General features: G+C 41.9%; 1 protein-coding gene across 2 annotated transcripts; it reads left to right on the top strand.

Annotated features, from left to right (window-relative positions):
- Positions 1-1,926: 1,926 nt before the first annotated feature.
- brwd1 (bromodomain and WD repeat domain containing 1) lies at positions 1,927-18,669 on the top strand. 2 transcript variants are annotated; one of them, XM_053874132.1, is made up of 44 exons: positions 1,928-2,300; positions 2,396-2,454; positions 2,563-2,592; positions 2,763-2,822; positions 3,872-4,022; positions 4,159-4,257; positions 4,370-4,530; positions 4,654-4,875; positions 5,062-5,162; positions 5,302-5,372; positions 5,544-5,644; positions 5,724-5,764; positions 5,866-5,967; positions 6,203-6,356; positions 6,431-6,565; positions 6,672-6,800; positions 6,933-7,081; positions 7,565-7,641; positions 7,700-7,930; positions 8,433-8,616; positions 8,693-8,783; positions 9,009-9,134; positions 9,209-9,276; positions 10,276-10,501; positions 10,582-10,698; positions 10,852-10,959; positions 11,029-11,153; positions 11,401-11,483; positions 11,603-11,714; positions 11,791-11,852; positions 12,044-12,187; positions 12,275-12,395; positions 12,486-12,611; positions 12,713-12,779; positions 13,414-13,464; positions 13,533-13,658; positions 13,737-13,889; positions 13,961-14,118; positions 14,238-14,377; positions 14,518-14,634; positions 15,075-15,308; positions 15,650-15,934; positions 16,046-16,195; positions 16,266-18,669. In XM_053874132.1, the coding sequence occupies exons 1-44, from the start codon at positions 2,264-2,266 to the stop codon at positions 17,582-17,584; spliced, it is 6,603 nt and encodes a 2,200-aa protein (XP_053730107.1). In that variant the 5' UTR covers positions 1,928-2,263; the 3' UTR covers positions 17,585-18,669. The 2 variants fall into 2 exon arrangements, with proteins under 2 accessions (XP_053730106.1, XP_053730107.1); XM_053874131.1 differs by having other exon boundaries at positions 1,927-2,300; positions 13,533-13,889.
- The last annotated feature ends 165 nt before the right edge of the window (positions 18,670-18,834 follow it).

The following is an 18,834-nucleotide window of genomic DNA, read 5'->3' as shown; positions in this document are numbered from 1 at the left end:
TCAGACAGAAAAAGCAGAGGATACAGTAGCGAATGGCGACACCCAAACTAAAGAGGTTCACTTCTCTTTATTGCCATTGATCGTCCTGAAGTGTCCAAGTGTTGACGCAGTGGCCTGACTTTTGTCCATATTTTCTAGACCACCACAGTGCCAGAAAAAAATGAGGACAACAACGCGGACAACAAGGTTACAGAATAGTTCCACCTGTTGGTTGTGCTATGTACCTGTTTTCTTTTTCTTGTGTTTTTTGAATTTATTGGGTATTGGTGGAATCATGGAATGTATCGGGAGGGGTTGTACTACTTTTCATTCTTTTATCGCTTTTTGAAGGGATTATTTTAGTCATGTTCATCTTCCTTCGGTTCTGGCTTTACCTACATAGTTATGATTATTAAGTTACATGCGGGGGGCAATTGTTGAACTCTTCAAGCAGCATAATTTGTCTTTCATAATAGATTGGAAGTTGCAATCTGGTAACTACTAATTGACATTTCAAAATAACCAAATCCATGTTTTTCTCAGAGATTTAGTTAAATATACAGATTATCAGGGTGTTATTTTCTCGGCTAATTTCTGCAGATTTTCTTGTGGTTTGGGTTCTATTATGTACAGTTTTTTTCATTATTTTTAAGGAAATGTTTTGCATTTGACATGTATGTTTTAAAAATTCTTATTAAAGTTTGTATTTTTCCTTGGGTGTGTTTTATCTGTTATAAGAAATTTTACTTTGGAGTTGGTTGACATGTACGCAGTGAACACGATGTTTAGTTACATGAGGGAGCACATGCGTGTTCTATAGGCAGCGTAAGCCCTGCCCATCTACTTCCTCCTCATGGAACCGAAGTTAACAACGGGGGTCATTGGAGAGAAAAAATAAATACACCTGTATGCAGGCACAGGCCATATAATTAGCATTTCATGAAAACGTTTACCTCAGAAAGAGGTCTTGGAGCAATGGGCATAATCGCACAAAACCCATTCAATGGTGAGGGTGAGGTCCAAGGTCAATGCTGCTGTCTGTCTGAAGTTTTGGAGCACTTCATGGTTCCTGCTGCTGACCAACTTCATGCAGATTTCATTTTCCAACTTGACACCAATAACATGTTTAAGGACTATGTTCTCCCTGTTCTAAAAGGGCCTGCAAACTCACCATGCTTTCACACCATGCAAAAGCTGTGGGGTATTGTGAAGAGGAAGATGCAGAAGAGCTGTAAGCCACGATCAGCAGCAGGTGCTATGAGCAGCCTGGGCTCTCATAGCACCTGAGCAGTGCCACGCAACAGTCATTCAGTAGAAAGGAGCCCCAACTAAAATAAGAGTTCTGTACATGCTCATACTTTTCATGTTCATAGTCTCCAGTTGGGCAGCATTTCTAGGAATATTTTCTTAGTATCGGCCTAAATGAACATTGTAATTGTCTGTGACACTGAATTTGGGATTTACATTGGTTGTCAGTTAAAATCGGCAGAATGAATAGAAAACAAAATAAATAATATAATACATTACTCTGCATGCAATGAATGATCATAGCATACATGTTTAACTTTATGAATGAAATAACTTTTTTTCACATTTTAATTGTATGACCAGAACCTGTCTGTAACATAGATAGCAGTGAATTATTTGTGATAAAATGTGGACGTTTGCTTATATTTTAGAACACCAAAACAACACAAAACACAACACAAAAACAAGGCAAATAATAATAACGATTCACATACATTAAACGGGTGAAAATAAAAACAAAGCGGTAGAAATTATGTTTACGAAATATCAGGGAACCCAAATGATTCAATGTCCGATGACGTTCATTCACTATAAAAGAATGCGAGCGTCAAAATGTCATTTCAAGAATATAGCTTTATGGTGACGTCACAAGGAAATGCCCGTATAAGCGATCGTGTTTGGTTCCTGCATATCCTCAAAAAGAAGCCTCGACAACGATACGCTTGTCTTTGAACGTGGCTTTGTTCGAAATGGCTCTAAAGTGAATTTTGAGCGAGAACGTAGATGCTTTGCGTCTTTGTTGGCCGCGTAGCTCCCTGCCCCCTTGTTCCTGTGTGCGGCTGCAGGCCGGAAGTGAGTCGTGTATCCGAGGCCTCAACCTTCCAATGGCGACTGAAAACAGGCTGAATAGAAAGCGGGAGCAACTGTGGAGGGGGTCGGAGCTGCACAGGCCAAATTAAATAAATATATATATTGTCTGCCGGAGTCGCAAAGTTAACCTATTTTTTTTCATCTATCCATATTCACGTCCGATTCAATGGCCAAAAATCGGAACAATTCGCTCCTAGAGTCGGGTAAGCGGAACAAGTCATGCCAAATTGCAGATTCAATTAAGAAACATAACATTTGTGCTAATGAATATCGGGTCATTTTGACTGTTTTCTTCCAGAGCTCTACTATTTGATATCTCGTTTTTTATCTACGGGTCCATTTCAGGCTGTGGCTGAGGTAAGCTAGCATGCCGTCACTACAACTGTGTATTGTTTTTCCAATAGTTAGCTCACGTTTTAGAAATTGATTCAGTAGATCTAATCCATGTCTTTCAACCCCATACAGGCCCTCGCCAGAGGAATTGAGGAATATCAGGTGTGTACTCGCGACCCTTGTTTTGCTAACTTAAGTCGTTATGTTTGACTGTGACCGGCTTTTAACGGAGTTCGACCGATTTAAACGTCACCGTTTGGACTGTTTTTGTTAGCATATGCGTTTAGCTTCTTGTGCTTGGTCGCTCAACTAGAGCATTTTTTCTCACGCAGCTTTTGCCCAAGAGACTGGACTGGCAGGGAAACGAGCACCCGAGAACATATCAAGATTTGGTAAGACTTGTGAGCAACTGTGAGTCGCTTGCAGGTGTTTATTATTGTCTTGTGACAGAGGGACGCTGCACGCTTCGTGCTTGTTTACGGTCTTTGTTCTTCCTTTGCTTTGATACAGTTGTACGCATTCATATCGCGGACGATCAAGGTGTCGCTATATGTTGTACACACATTGGGTTTATCGTGGAATGCGACTTGGCCGCTTAAAAACCGTTATGGACTGACTGAATGTTCGATATTTAGCTCAGACTACTGCAGATGGTGTGGGTAGTTCGGCTTCTGTCTGACGTTGACGTCGCGCTGCTGGCCAATCAGATTGCAAGAATTGCTATCTCCGCGTGACTTGGATAGCAACCGTCGCTTTCATTGGTCTAAAAGCGAAGTTTTGCTCAAAGCTTCGCCCACTCGATGGCGATGTGAAGCCCACTGATCTGCGAGTAGTGTGTGCTCATGGCACCTCTGTCACATTAAAAAAAAGTGTGTTATGTTTCATAACGGTCTCCAGCAATAACTTCTACAGATCTTAACAAAAAATGTGAAAATGTACCATATGCATAGGCTAACGTTGAATCCTATTGAAATTATTTTGAAATCTAAAACAGCTTATTGAAAATGAAATGGTTCATTTAATAGTCAAATCCATTCTGTACAGTGTAGATTGGAACCTGTTTCTTCCATGCGTTGTCAGACCTGCACTGCACCAAATTCACGTGACACATGTGAACAAACACATGTAAACGATGTTTTTATACATTAGATTTGACCTTTAACTCAAAATGTGATGTGAGATTATCCTTTTGGGTCTTGATGGACCTGTTGCCTTAGCCATTTCTCTTCGTACAGCATATGTACTAAAAGGACAATGACGCCACTACTACTTGACTTATGAACCAGTCTGCAAAAAATTAAGTCGATTGTAGCCAACTATGGCAACGTGTCATTGCAGTCCTAATGTGTATGATGCTAACATTATCAAGTGGCATTCGTAAGTATCTGGACTGACATTGCATTTAACTACTTCTTACATTGTCGCCTTTTTCTTCCGCCAGGTTGCTGCAAACAAACATATCGCTCCTGATCATTTGCTACAGATATGTAAGCAAATTGGACCACTTCTTGACAAAGAAGTGCCATCATGTGTCCCTGGTGTGCACTCTCTGCTGGGGTCTGGAAAGCAGTCAGTATTCCGGAACGCAAAAGGTAGACAACAGTCTATATTATATAGTCCATAGAGACTATAGTCTATATATAAGGATTATTTTGTTCACCATCTCCTGTATATATCTTTCAACTATTTGTAATCCTTTTCTGTGGTTCTGAAATGTGTCCTTTTCAGATTGGGACAACGTGCAATGTAAAGCTTCATCATATGCAGCCCTTCATAGGGGCAGACCACCCGAGAGGCCTTTAAATTGCAAAGAACCTCTGAGTTTGGGTAACTATTTTGTCTGTAACTCAACATTATTTTGATGTGCGTTTCGATGATGGGTTTATTCCTAGGATGTGTTAATTCTGCCGCTCTGATGTCATGACTTGTTCCCTTGCAGTAAAGATTCATCGAGGGAGGGAGCTTACAGGGGTACAGCGCTACAGCTCGATCAATCCTGTCAGCAACTACGAGCGCATGCGCCTGCACCGACGAATCCTGGGTCATTTGTCTGCTGTGTACTGCATTGCATTTGATCGCACCGGCCTCAGAATCTTTACAGTAAGATCCAGATTTTGACACTGCATGAGATCTATTTAACTTACATTTGTCTGATGTTGCAGTTCAGATTACTGATGATGTCAGCGAGCTCTAACGCCAGCTTTGTTTTTTTTTTCTCTCCAGGGCTCAGATGACTGCTTGGTAAAGATTTGGTCTTCATTTGATGGAAGGCTTCACTCAACATTGCGTGGGCACTCGGCAGAGATCACAGACCTGGCTGTTAGTTATGAAAACACACTCATTGCTGCAGGAAGCTGTGACAAAACCATCCGTGTGTGGTGCCTTCGTACTTGTGCACCTGTTGCTGTGCTGCAGGGGCACAGTGGATCCATTACCTCTCTACAGGTGAGACACTCTTCCCATTATTAATATATAGCTTTACGATAAAGAATAATTAAATCAAATTATATGTACATTGTTTTTTATATTTTTCAAACTGGTCAATTTTATTCCTTACAAAGACATTATAAGGGCTGTAATTATTTATTAAAGAAAGGAGTTATTCACAAGCCTGTATCGTGTCGTTTTCAGTTTTCACCATTTGCCAAGGGCTCCAAGCGCTACATGCTGTCCACTGGGACAGATGCCACCGTCTATTTCTGGCAGTGGGATGTAAACAACATCAACTTTAGGTGAGTTATGCTGATTTAAAACAGCTAAAACAGGTCCCCATGGTGACCCTCACTGGATGTATATGAAACATGAATTAAATTGTTATTACTGTTATATTTTTTTTATTATCAATAATAATTGTTTCCATTCTTACTCAAGTGATCGTCCTCACAAGTTCACTGAGCGACCAAGACCTGGTGTTCAGACTGTGTGCTCATCTTTCAGCCCAGGTAATTCATAGATGCGTAGATAATTCATGCTTGTCAAAAGTTAAGGTCAATGTAAACTTCATACAAATAATAATATAAACCTGCAATCATGTGATCAAACTGTGAGCCAGATTTCAACCACAATTATGTGGTGAATTCAAATTTTGAAACTGTTATTTTCTTCTTTCTCAGGTGGGATTTTCTTAGCCACAGGAAGTACTGATGATGTCATTCGAATCTATTACTTGGGTAGTGGAACTCCAGAAAAGATATCGGAGCTTCATGAACACACTGTGAGAACAATAAAAAACATTTATTATTGTTAACACAATTATTAGGATTTTCAGTATGCTTTTTTTCGGTTTGATACAGGACAAAGTGGACAGCATCCAGTTCTGCCACTTGAGTGAAAGGTATCATATATAGTTATGTATTTAAGAAATTATAAAGTTTTGAATGAAAGGATTCATGTATACGTCATAGTGGTGGTTGGATTAAAATTGTCCCATCTCAGATTTGTCAGTGGAAGTCGAGATGGAACTGCGAGAATCTGGAAGCTCCATCAGCGTCAGCAGTGGCGATGCATTCTCCTCAACATGTCAGCCAATCTGCCAGGGTACTGTGATGTGCTATTACTTGTTGATGGATGCTTATTTCGGCAATTATCACAAAGTTTTTTTAAATGTCAATCTTTTATTTCTCACTGAAATTAACATTTTATTTCTGGTATATATTGAACACAGCAGTGTCTTATGAATAGTCTTTTAGTTTTAAGCCGTTTAGCAGCAACTGGAATGGATATAAAATGTTATTGCTCTGGTGAATAAATATTTCAATATTTTTTTCCTCAGAGCGGAAACGACAAATGAGGAAGAAAGTTACTTTAAGCCCAAAGTTACCATGGTAGCATGGGATCGCCATGACAACACCGTCATCACTGCAGTGAACAACCATCTCCTCAAAGTGTGGAACTCCTGCACCGGACAGCTGCTACATATCCTCAAAGTAATCTCCATTTCTTTCTTGTTTCCAATGTATATCTCAGGTTATTGGTTTCTGACTGTTCTTTCCCCCCCAAGGGCCATGAAGCTGAGGTGTTTGTTCTTGAGCCACACCCCTTTGACCCCAGGATCATACTTTCTGCTGGCCATGATGGCAATGTGTTCATCTGGGACCTTCTGCGAGGAAAGAAAACGCAGCACTACTTTAACATGGTAGTACACCTCTGTGTCCTTGCCCATAGGATGACTACACTGCCTGCTTCTTTGTATCTTAATTATTTTTTTTTTGTTCTTTATCTGGCCTATGTTTCTATTCTAGATTGAAGGTCAAGGTCACGGTGCTGTATTTGATTGCAAGTTCACTCCTGATGGTCAGCGGTTCGCTTGCACAGACTCCCACGGCCATCTGCTTATCTTTGGGTTCGGCAGTTCAAAGCCATATGAGAAGGTGCGTATTGTTGGTTTTTCTCATGTTATATATTGTTATAATAACTAAATACTGTTATTGAATCTTGTGATACTGAAAAAAAACTTGTGTACATCTTAATGGCTGTGTACTCTTCTCATTTCATCCGTGCAGCTTCCAGATCAGGTGTTCTTCCATACAGATTACAGACCACTGATAAGAGATGCCAATGGCTTTGTACTTGACGAACAAACTCAACAGGCACCTCATCTCATGCCTCCGCCTTTCCTTGTGGATGTGGATGGAAACCCTCATCCACCCAGGTAGAATGTTAAGAAATGAGAATTGCAACACTTGGTTGATTGATACAATCTAATGTCGATTGCAATAGTAAAACATTTTTCTGCAACTTTATTCATCTTTTGTAACTATACTGAAAGTAACTCCATCGGTCTATTGAAAATGATTTTTTTTTTAAACTTAAGTTTTTGTTACTTTTTCAATAATTCACAATTAACAATCCTTGTTATGTCTCTGCATTTTTGTTTCCAAAACAAGAACAGTTTACTTCCAAGTATACATATATTGGCACAACAAAATGCAGTACTGCAATATGGTTTTGCAGATCAAAGGAAGAAATGGATAAAAGGCAGACATCGTGACATAAATGGTCTGCATTGGTCATGAAATGCTGCTCGATTTCTTCCTGGATAAGAAAAATGAACTTTGGCTGGAGGCACTTATCGTTGAAATTATATGTGCTTTTTCTAATAACTTGACTCACTGTAGTTTATGACTCAACACAGCTACCAACGTCTTGTTCCGGGACGAGAGAACATTGCTGCTGAACACCTGGTTCCTCAGTTGGGATACGTCGCAACAAGTAAGGCACAATCCACGGCTTCTGAAGAGGACTGTTATATTTTAACGCTCCTTTCCAGGTGATGGTGAAGTGGTAGAGCAGGTGATCAGCCAGCAGACTGCAGAGCATGAGGCAGCCACGCAGAGAGTGGGCAACCTTCTTGATGAAGCTATTCGAGTGCTGCAGCAGCAACAGGACAGACAGGGTCCTGCCGGCAACGAGGCGCCTGGACATATTGGAGGCAGAGCAGACGGCCAAGCTGTCTCCCAGGGGCAAGCCCCAGCTCCGGCACCCAGTACTCCACGCAGAGGTATTCATTTCATGGCTGTATGACATGCATAATGCTGCTCAATCCCCTGCCGTAGCTGGTCCCACTGCATTCATTTCAATGTCTATGAAGGCCATTGAAAATGACCTTACCAACATGCATTACTGGCTGCCAGAGCTTGCAATGGGCCCATACTTACTTGCATGAATGGTCTGAACAGCGCCAAAGTTTGTAACGAGGCAGTGGGTACAATGCAGACGTCACTGATTTTCAATCCGATTCTTTCTGTCTTGGCCAGCTGCATTAAATAATGACTGTTTTGCTAGATCAGTTTCTTTTTCTTCACCAAACGTTGGCCAACATATAAACTCTTTGTAGTTCACTCTTCTACAGTCGTTGCATTTTCAACAGGGTGCAGATTAGCATCCTTTCCAAGCCCTTCCCCCTACTCTCTTCCAAGAGTGTTCACCACAACCCTTGACCTGCCCTGCAACCATAATTGTTTTTCATATCCCCATTCAATATTTTCATTTTGTCTCTACAGTGTCTGTAAATGAGCGAGTGGACATTCAGTCTCCACCCAATGTGGGCCTGCGCCGAAGTGGACAGGTGGAAGGTGTCCGGCAGATGCACCAAAATGCGCCGCGCAGCCAAATAGCCACTGAGAGAGACCTACAGGCATGGCGACGCCGAGTGGTGGTACCTGAACTTCCTCCGAGCAGCTACAGGTATATGCACTCTGTTTGTTGATTGTTCATTTTGAAAGATGTTTATCTAAATTGTTTTGTTGGTAACGTTCAACAGGGACCAAGAGGAGATTCGGACTGCCAAAGGTGATGAAGAGATCGCCTTGTACAACATGAAGAGGAGGCGCATTTTATACAACAGCTGTCGTGTATGTAGATCATTGAATTTAATGATGATACACCAAACTTTATTCCAAATAATTTTGGAGAAATTATTAGGCAGATGAATAAATAATTTTTTGATAATGGCTGCGCTGTTTTAACTTTATTTCAAAAACTTTCACCTCTAAACTTGCTCCGCAAGCCATTTGGTACATTAAATTCTATATAATGTGCTGTATGATTGAATCTTCTAAGCAATCTGATCTTTTTAGGATGATTCTGATGACGAACCCACCACAAGCACAAAAAGAACTCATAGCCGCTCTAATGCCACAGACTTGATTGAATTGTCTTGTGAAGAAGGAGAGGAAACTGCAAGCTCGGATGTGCACTCTGAGGTACTGCACTTTTGACCAGAGACTGACACTGATGTGAACTTAGTTCTATGACCAATAATCTTCTTTGTTTCCAGGACAATGACATTGATGGCAGTGAGCTGGATTCCTCCAATGAGGAGGAGTGGAACAGTGACAGTCAGAGGTTGGTCAAATTAGACATCACTGGGAATCACCGGGTCCCTCACAATGTTTTGCCCACGATCATGATAATATCACGATACAGAGATTCTGTGATGATTGATATGTTGCAAGGAATTTCATCTGCGATACGTACTATCAGAGGGACTTCAGTAAACTAAATATACTCCAAAACTACGATAGAAACATGCCCACAAATGTTCAGCTCAGATTGAAGTTACAGATGTCCGCCATCTGCTTGTGTAAAGTGGAAACTACATCAAGCTTCAAATTTGCTGCTGCTCGAGAATTAAGATAATTAAATACTTTAACTGCACTCAAGTCACCTACCAGGAATTTCAAAACGGGAAAAACAAGTTCCGGTATATACTTCACAGTGGGTGTTCTTTACACTTACTGACCACATTTCATGCAGAGAACAATAGCCGGACTGTATAATAGAGGCAATTGACACCTTATTTTTCACTTTCTCTGCAGCTGTATTCACTTTTTGTTCAGGCGTAGCGGCGCCATCATGTGGCGTCTTTAAGAATTGCTGCAAACTTTTTGTGAGGCAAGTCTTTCAAGACGGCTGTATGTTTGTTGTTTCAATACTTGGCCCGGGTATCGATTATAACATATAGCCCGACGCAGTTTGGCGATATATTGTAATGTGGACACACCATTAGTTTGAATCGCAGAGGTTCTGCACCGTCATCATGTTTTCACTCTTTGAATAAATATTGGGAAACAGCACTGTAGGTTCATTTGGTGACCTCACTATTTGATGACTGTGTATCGATACCAGCCTAGTATAGGATTTAAATCAACGTTTATGATCTAATTTAAAATGTAATTTTATAGAAACAACTGTTTGAATAATGTTATTTACAATTAGTGATTGTTGTAAAGTTGGTTAAACTGGACTACAGTACAGTACAAAACGAATATTCCAACTCCTTGACGAAGAAACTATCTCCAATTTTACAAATGTCGATGAGTTATTGTGTGTTCTCTCGTTCAGCCACTCATCCAGCGAGTACTCAGACTGGACCGCCGATGCTGGTATCAACTTGCAACCCTCCACGCCATTATCTTCCCGCAAGAGAGTGCGGCGCCAGCTGAGTAGCTCAGAGGAGGAAGAAGAAGAAAACGAAGAAGAGGAAGAGAAGCCGCAGAGTGACGAAGAGGAAAAGCCTGAGACGAAAGGCAAAGCGAAGGCAAAGAAGTCAAAGGTCAAGTCCCCAAGGGTCAGTTGTCACTTTCAATCCTGTAGGTAAAAGTAAGGGTTGCAACCAATAATTTATTGAAATGTTTTTGTCTTCCTCAGCGGCCAAAGCCTCGTCCATCTATCAACAGAGAAGTGTCCAATGAGTTCCGCCCTTCAATCTGGATCACTGATGTCATTCCCAGAAAATCTCCGTTTGTTCCTCAAATGGGTGATGAGGTACATGTTCATGCTGTCATTTTCTCATAAAGTGTAAATAAACTCACGTTAAGAGGTATTAGCAATAGAACGTCAACATAATTTTTATATCTCTGTTCCAGTGCTCAACGCCTTTGATGTCAATCATTGTATATGTATTGTTCTCTCTGCCAGGTGATTTACTTTCGGCAGGGTCATGAAGCTTATGTGGAGGCAGTGAGGCGGAATGAAGTGTACCCCATCAACCTGGAGAAACAACCCTGGAGAAAGATGGTGCTACGGGTATGAAAAGTGACAGTAAAAATAGGCACTGTTCAGTCATTCTATAATCCTCTTGACATTATTTCATAGGACCAAGAATTTGTGAAGATCACTGGAATCAAGTATGAAGTCTGTCCTCCTACCCTCTGCTGCCTGAAGCTCAGCCTCATTGATCATGGCACAGGAAAGATCACAGACAAGTCCTTCTCTGTGAAGTAAGCATTTCAAACTCGGCATCTATGCTCCCATTTTTTCGTGGTGGTGCTTGGAAAATACATTTGATATTTTACTGCACTGACACTTTGATGTCAAGAATTTTGTCTGAAATTAGAAAAAATGTTTTCATTTCTTATGGATGGGTTATTAGTCTGTTGTCTAGATTCATTTTAAACAGTCAGATGATTCGCTACAGTAGCAGACAAAGCTTCTGAGCAAATTACAATGAACGATTTATTATTTTAGGTACCATGACATGCCGGATGTTATTGATTTCCTGGTGTTGCGACAAAGTTACGACGAGGCAATGCGGAGAAATTGGCAACCAAGTAAGTTGGCTTCAGTTAATGAGTACTTCAGTGTGTCTCTCAATCTGCATATGAGCTGGTCTCACACATGTGCACATATAAGTGTGTGAACGCCTGCATTTGATGTGCTCTCCTTGCAGATGACAGGTTTCGCTCAGTGATAGATGATGCCTGGTGGTTTGGCACCATCATCTGTCAGGAGCCATACCAACCAGACTACCCAGACAGTCTTTTCCAGTGCTTCAAAGTGAGGTGAGATGGTCACGAATCGTATGCGACTAGCTTGTAGAAGGTGGCTCTCTGAAACCGGGCATTATTTTCTTTTCAGGTGGGACAATGGTGAAACAGAGAAACTTAGTCCATGGGATGTCGAACCTATTCAGGATGATGGTAAATACATTTTTTGTAGTTCGTCTTAAATATTTATTCCTGTGAGTACAGCTAATGTCTTTCTGTGAACACACATTTACATGGGACTGTAACCGTGAATTTAAGCTTTCAATCAATGCAGAGATTTCCAGCTGCTTTCAGGCATTTTATATCAACTACGACCTTGAATATTGATTTTGCTTTGACCACAGACACAAATGGAGGTGGGATCCCCGTCTCTGTTTCGGAACTGACCGAGCTGATGTACAAGCCTGTGCATGGCGAGTGGGGGGAAAGAAGCAGGGACGAGGAATGTGAACGGATTATTGCTGGAATTGAACAACTCCTCGCCATAGGTATGTCAACACCACCTTCCCTAATGCTACAGAGTAAACAAGTTGGATCCATCTCTTTCGCTGACGCTTTGCTGCCATCCATCACAGAGATAGCAGCTCCATTCTCTGGTCCTGTGGACTTGGTCCAGTATCCCACATATTGTACTGTGATCGCGTACCCCACTGACCTCGGCACCATCAGGCTGCGCCTCATGAACAAATTCTACAGGTACCCACGCTCGTTTTACTAGTACAGATGACTTTGATTCTAAGTTTTTCCCTCTGATTTGGAACATCATATTCCTTCAACCCCATCCAGGCGTTTCTCTGCGTTAATTTGGGATGTCAGGTACATCGCACACAACGCTCGTACTTTCAATGAGCCACGAAGCAAGATTGCTCACTCTGCAAAGATCATCACCAACGTCCTTCAGAAATTTGTCAAGTAAGCTTCTGTTACTGTTTAGGTTCGATTGACTGGTTGCCTTGTGATGCCCGAGTAATTTGACATTTACAACTGCTGCCTTTCCCCCCCCCACTCTACAGTAATCCCAGTTGCACAGACATCATGGAGATTTACAGTGTTGTTGAAGAAATGGATGAAGATGATGAGGTAGGACCCTTAGAAATAAGTGAGCCTCACTAAAGCGCAGCCAAACCTGTATTGCAACTCCATTGAGTGCAATACAATAGCAGGTGCTCACCATCACTTCCAAACCAAGTAATGTTTGAACATGAAAGGGGGTCTGCCAGGATTCTTATGGTTGCTCAGACACTTTGAGCCTGAATGGTTATGGAAGTATATCTCTACTCTACAGATATTGAATATGAATTTCTAGTACTTTTTTTCTTTCTTTTAATTTTTTGCAGCATCAAAATCAAGGGTTGAATTTTAAACACCGCCTAGTTCTAGCACTGATATTCGTTCGCCTTCCTTTTTTTTCACGTACAAATTAATTCAATATAAAAATAAAATTTGTTGGGAAAAACTAGAAATTAATAGCAAATATCAGAAATTCACCCAGCTGCGTCACTTAGCATTACATGCAATGTCTGAGGAAGTTGGATACTAGTTTGTTGACTAAATTGTTGTCATTCTTGGCTACAATAGATGGTGTAAAGTCAGTGAAAATCTCATCACCGTAACTGACAGTAGATGGGAAACTTGTGTTGGCGACGTATTTGCTACAAAATTAAAGTAGACGCCATGACTCCTCATGTATATATGTATTTTTTTTTATCTACAGGAAGAGGACACAGAAGGTCCGGGTACATCCTCAGGACATAGGCTGCGCCAGGTTAAAGAAAATAGTTATATTAGACCAAGAACTTTTGGACTGATTCTCGGGTTTTGTTCAACTTTTAGCGCTCTGTGGAAGTCCTGCCGGACAGAGATGCCTGGAAAGAGCAGTGCAGAAGTTTACTCAACTACATTTTCGAGTGTGAGGATTCGGAACCGTTCCGACAGCCTGTTGATCCACAGAACTACCCTGTGAGTTTAAGTTGGCTTTGTTCAGTTTTATACAAAATAACATCATGTATAATATTTCTACACTGTGTTAATCTTCAGGACTACACTGATATCATTGCAACACCGATGGATTTTGGCACCGTTAGGAGGACTCTGGAGGAAGACCACTATGAAAATCCCATAGAGTTTTGCAAAGACATCCGTCTCATATTTGCGAATGCAAAAGCGTACACACCGAACAAGCGCTCCAAGGTTGGTTCCAATATCAGGCTTGAAAATGTATGACGGTTGCACAGCGGTGGCTGAACTTTCTGTCCTTTCAGATATACAGCATGACCTTGAGGCTCTCTGCCTTCTTTGAAGAACAGATCAGAACAATCATATCAGAGTACAAAACTGCTGTTAAAAGCAGCGAAAGGCTCCGTCGCAGCCAGAGGTTTAGGAAGAAGACCCAGCAGACGGATCAGTCTGCTCCCACCAGGTATGGCGAAACAGTCATTCAGCGCATATCATGTGCTTCATCTTGAATAGATTGCAAGTGCATCGCTAATTTAAGACAAAATCCTGTATCAAAAATGTCGCTTTCAATATCGTCTACAGTCAAAAGAGGCATGCATTCAAAACTCAGGATACTGATGAGCCAACGTCAGCAGTCAAATCTACCTCAGTCAAAGTGTCTGTTCCTGAGAGGGCGCACAGGAGTCGCAGGAACAGCTCAGAGGATGACTCTGGCTGCAAAGGTGCTTGAACCCAGTCTGTTGCTTTGTCACCTGAAAATAATTGACAACCCCTGTAAAGCCTCAAAAATATGCAAAAATCAAGTGTCTGACTAATTTGTTTTGGATTGCTTTAGTAATAGTTTCTTTCATCCCCTTTTTAGAGTCCAACAGCGATAGTGAGCTGAGTGAGTCGGAGCAGAAATGTCCAGGGTCTTCCAGACAACACTCTGGAAAGCACAGGATCACTAGAGCAAATAGTGGGAAGCAGAGGATTACAGGTTGGTGACCCCAAGTAAAATGATCCTGAGTGTTGTATAGAGATTGTAGCTGTTGTCTTTGGTTTCACTTCAGAGCCAGTATGCCATAAATATGAACACATTCATGTTAAAAATAAGAATAAACCCTACATACAATGTTTTGGAGGCTGGATGTTTTGGTTGTGATGGATCAAGCCTCCTTCATGAGGGAGTGTCTCAGGCCAGTCACCCTCTCCGCAGAGCGTTTGACGCGCTGTAGTCTGCCCTTGTTAGCAGTTGTAGCAACGCAGCTGGTGGTGATGGAGCTGAGTATGTAGTCAATGATGGCAGATCAATAACTAATCAATAATTGAACTGTTATGGTTTTTATCATCATCACCAGATGAAGGATGAGGCATAAGAAGTTAAATGTGTACTTTAAATTAAAATTAAATGAATGCTCACTGTGGTTTTATTTCCAGTTGCTGAAAGTGACAGTGATGAAGAGGAGGAGGAGGAAGAAGAAGACGATGATGATGACGACGACGATGATGATGATGAGGAAGAGGCAAAGGAAGAATCTGACAGTGAAGCTGAGGAGGAAGTGGGCGGTGTGTCCTCTCCAGCATCAGGTCAACGCTACCCCTCCTGGACCAAAAGGAGCAGGAGCACACGGTCAACTAGAATCAGTACTGGGAGTGAGAAGACATGGACAGGTCAGACCAATACGCAGCCCAAACCTCCCAGTAGTTTGGAGTCCCTCAGAATATTTTCATGTCGTTTACAGTGCTGAAAGTTTGTTTATTTCATGAGGAAACAATACGATGTAATTATGTTTTTTGTGGGGTTTTTTTTCATTGTGGATGGAATTTTGCCCTGGAAACAGATTCCAAAGACATCAAATGATGGCTTTCTCACACAAATAGAGCCTCGTTGCTCCCGAAACCTTTGCTACTGTATCATCTGACTCTCACACAGTGAACCAGCAGCATGTGATGACCGATCGTAATAAGTGACTAATATTTTCCGTCTGCTTCATTTTTTTTTTTTTTTTCAGATGGTGGTGCAGAGATGAATGGGCGGAGCAGCAGGACCTCCCGCAGGGAGAGGCGGCAGGGTCTGTCCCAGGCCTCTGACGACGACAAGATCATGGTCCGCAGGTGTCTGAAGAGGAAAACTGCGAGGGCAGCTGTAAACAAGATCAAACAACTGGAGGCGTCAGATGATGACAAAGAGGAGGAGGATCCCAGCGCCATCCGCCCTCGACGAACAGCTCGGACCAGCAAACGCACTGCCGTGATTCAGAGCAGCTCTGAATCAGACGGCGAAACATCGACACAAGGTGAACTTCACATAAAAATGTGGCGATCCCGCCGATTTTGTTTTTTTTTTTTTTTCCCAGCTTGTTTAAAATGGTAACGCTAACCATTCTTTGCTTGTTTTTTCACCCAAGCCTCTCAGAACACCGGCGACTCCACTGCAGAGTCCAATGAAGAGAGTGATGACGCCGGCGTGGCTTCATCTGACTCCCACACGCAACCGAACGGAGATGCAAAATTTGCCAAAGAAAAGTCTTCAAAGAAGCCCACCAAGACAAAAGATGGTAAGTTCCACTTGCTCAGTTTTCTCTTCTACATATGTTCTAATTCTCTTTCACTTCTGTCTTTCTACAGGGAATTCACCTTGTTTGAATGGACACAGTGCAAAACGCCAGTCAGAAAGTAAGTCTGAGCAGGAAGCTGCTTCAGACAGCCCTGCTAATGTGAAGCAGGGTCCCTTTGCAAGGTCAACTTCTGCAACAAGAAAAAGTCGAAAACCAACCGACAAAGAGCAAAGCCAACGTAAATCAACTTGCCCCAAATCACCTGTCAGCTCGGATGAAGAGGAAACGGAGCAAAACCATAATGAACATCCACAGCTAAATGGAACGAGCGGTAGAAGCAATGAGTCGAAGAAACTGCGTCAAGTTTCATCTTCCAAATCACAGGGTTCTCACATACCTGCCTCAGCTAACCGTAGTGGGTCAGAGTCGGAGGAGCTCAGCGACGCCCCCAGAAGGACACGACCAACCAGCGTCAGACTGAAGCAACAGGAAAGCAGTCACTCCAGTGATGACTTCGAAGCCGAAAGTAGGACAAAAAGGCAAACAAGGAAGAAGAGCAAAACGAAATGGCCTCGCGGCGCCAACTCAGCCTCTGATAGTTCGGAGCAGTCATACAAACCCAAAAACAAGAAGAGAAGGAAACGCTCCACTGGCTCGTCCGATGAAGAGTCGGATCATTCAGACAGTGCGTCCAACCGACGTTTGTGCCTACGAACTCTGCCTAAAAAGAAGTATATCAGTGACGACTCTGGTTCTGGGGAGCAATCTATGAGCCATATCAAACAGAAAAATGGGAGCAAGGTGGCCGCTGTTAAACCCGAGGGAAGACTCAAGCGAAATTCAAATAGAACCTCGCCTGTTGACACTGCCAATCAAATTCCTTCCAAAAGGAAACGAATATACTCGTCAGACTCCGAGGTAGAAAAGGAGGAACCAACAGAGCCAGTGGCCAAGAGCAAGAAAAATGGCAGGTTAGGCTTTTCAAAGCGACCCAAAGTAGGGAAGCCTGACAGCAACGAGGATAAGAACTCTGATTCTGAGGAAGAAGATGAGGAGGTTGGTCACACCAGGCCTGGAAAGAAAAATGAGAAGCGTCCGCAATACACCAACGAGAGCAGCCATGACTCTGACTCTGACAGCAAGAAGTCTTCTTCTGGCTCTGACAACTCGTGCTCTAGCTCAGGATCCATCAGCAGTCCAAAGATGAGAAGTCGTAGACGGTCTGGTGCTGGTGAGAGGATGGTAGGTCGCCAACTAAGACAGCGAAAGCCAGCTGCGTCGGAGGATGAAAGTGACGAGTTAGCCGGATACAGTACATCGCAGCGAAGACAACGTGTCAACACCCGCAACAGGGGGAAGCGGACCGTCATTTACAATGAGAGTGAATGAAGGCGGTCGAGAGAGAGGGGGAGGGGCTTTGGACAGTAGTTGGGATTGTAACTGGAAACTGCAAATGCACTTGATGGCCGCACTATGGTAGGAGCACTGGTTTCCTCGTGGAAAAAAATGCTGTGAATCTGTTTAATTCAGGGATATTTATATTTTCTATGAAAAAAAAAAACGTTTATAGATAGAAGTTGAAGCAATGGAACTGCTGGTTTATAAAGATGTACAGCAGGATGCCACCTCCCTCACTGCTTGTTCTTTGGCCAACAGAATAACCTTTATTGGCGTCTCGTTGGCTTGGGTGCTATCTGATATACCTCTGATCGATCAGGCATATTGCTAGCTTGCACTACAAAACACTGTAATGAGGTATTTCATACACTAGTTTTGCATTAGAAACTCAGGGGTCAGATAAGTTTACTGTAGTCTTCAAAACAGATTTTTTTTGGGGGGGGGTTGTTTATATTTTTTATTTGTTTTGAGCTAAGGACAGGAAACAATTCCAGGTCGGTGGATGTCTGAGCACATGCATGAGGTAGCAGCAAACCCACATCCAGATTTTTGACTGCAGCACTCCGTACTATTCTCGTTGATGAAATGAGCCAAATGAACTTTTTCTTTGCCCCATGAATTTCCTGTTTTATTTTGCGTGGTGGAAATGGTTGTAAATTTAAGATTGCGTACACCAGAAGACCCGTGGTAGCAAAGTGTTATTTAATTTGTACATTTTTTTTGTTTTTGTTTTATATAAAAATACCTGAAATTATTTTTATTGCATCGTCTTGCCATAAGTCACATGTCGGTACCTTTTTGCAGAGTACAAGTAAAAAGAAGTACTTGTTGCAAAATACTGTGATTTCTCATATTGGGAAGACTATTGTCTGTGTTATACCTATTTTCAGTATTAATATCTCTTTTTGTTCAGAATCTTAAGTTTAGCCAGTCACATGTGATTTAGTTCAGCTAATGGGGAGTTTCCTGAATGCAGTTTCTTATTGATGTTTTTCATACTACACCTTTTGATAAACCTGAATTCACAGGAAGAAACTAATGTGGTTGTGGAGTGCAATGAATTATTCCTTCTTTCAATAAAGGCATAATTTCATATTCTTTGTCTTGGATTTATCTTTAATATATCTACTAAACTGAACATGTCAGCTGTAATGACATTTTACATAGAATTTATTCACTTTATTGTTGAAGAACAGAAGTGATATGCTGGGTCAAGAGTCAGTACGTCCAACAAGTATAGT

The sequence above is a fragment of the Synchiropus splendidus genome, chromosome 8, assembly GCF_027744825.2.
Source record: "Synchiropus splendidus isolate RoL2022-P1 chromosome 8, RoL_Sspl_1.0, whole genome shotgun sequence".
Lineage (NCBI taxonomy): Eukaryota > Metazoa > Chordata > Actinopteri > Syngnathiformes > Callionymidae > Synchiropus > Synchiropus splendidus.
The sequence above is the reverse complement of the archived record's forward strand: the minus strand, read 5'-3'. Positions and strand labels throughout refer to the sequence as shown.

Coding starts and splice junctions, on each gene's coding strand:
- brwd1 (XM_053874131.1), top strand. CDS start 2,264: ATGGCCAAAAATCGGAACAATTCGCTCCTAGAGTCGG. Junction 5,765..5,865: donor TTCTGCCACTTGAGTGAAAG/GTATCATATATA, acceptor GTCCCATCTCAG/ATTTGTCAGTGGAAGTCGAG. Junction 11,853..12,043: donor CGAACCTATTCAGGATGATG/GTAAATACATTT, acceptor CTTTGACCACAG/ACACAAATGGAGGTGGGATC.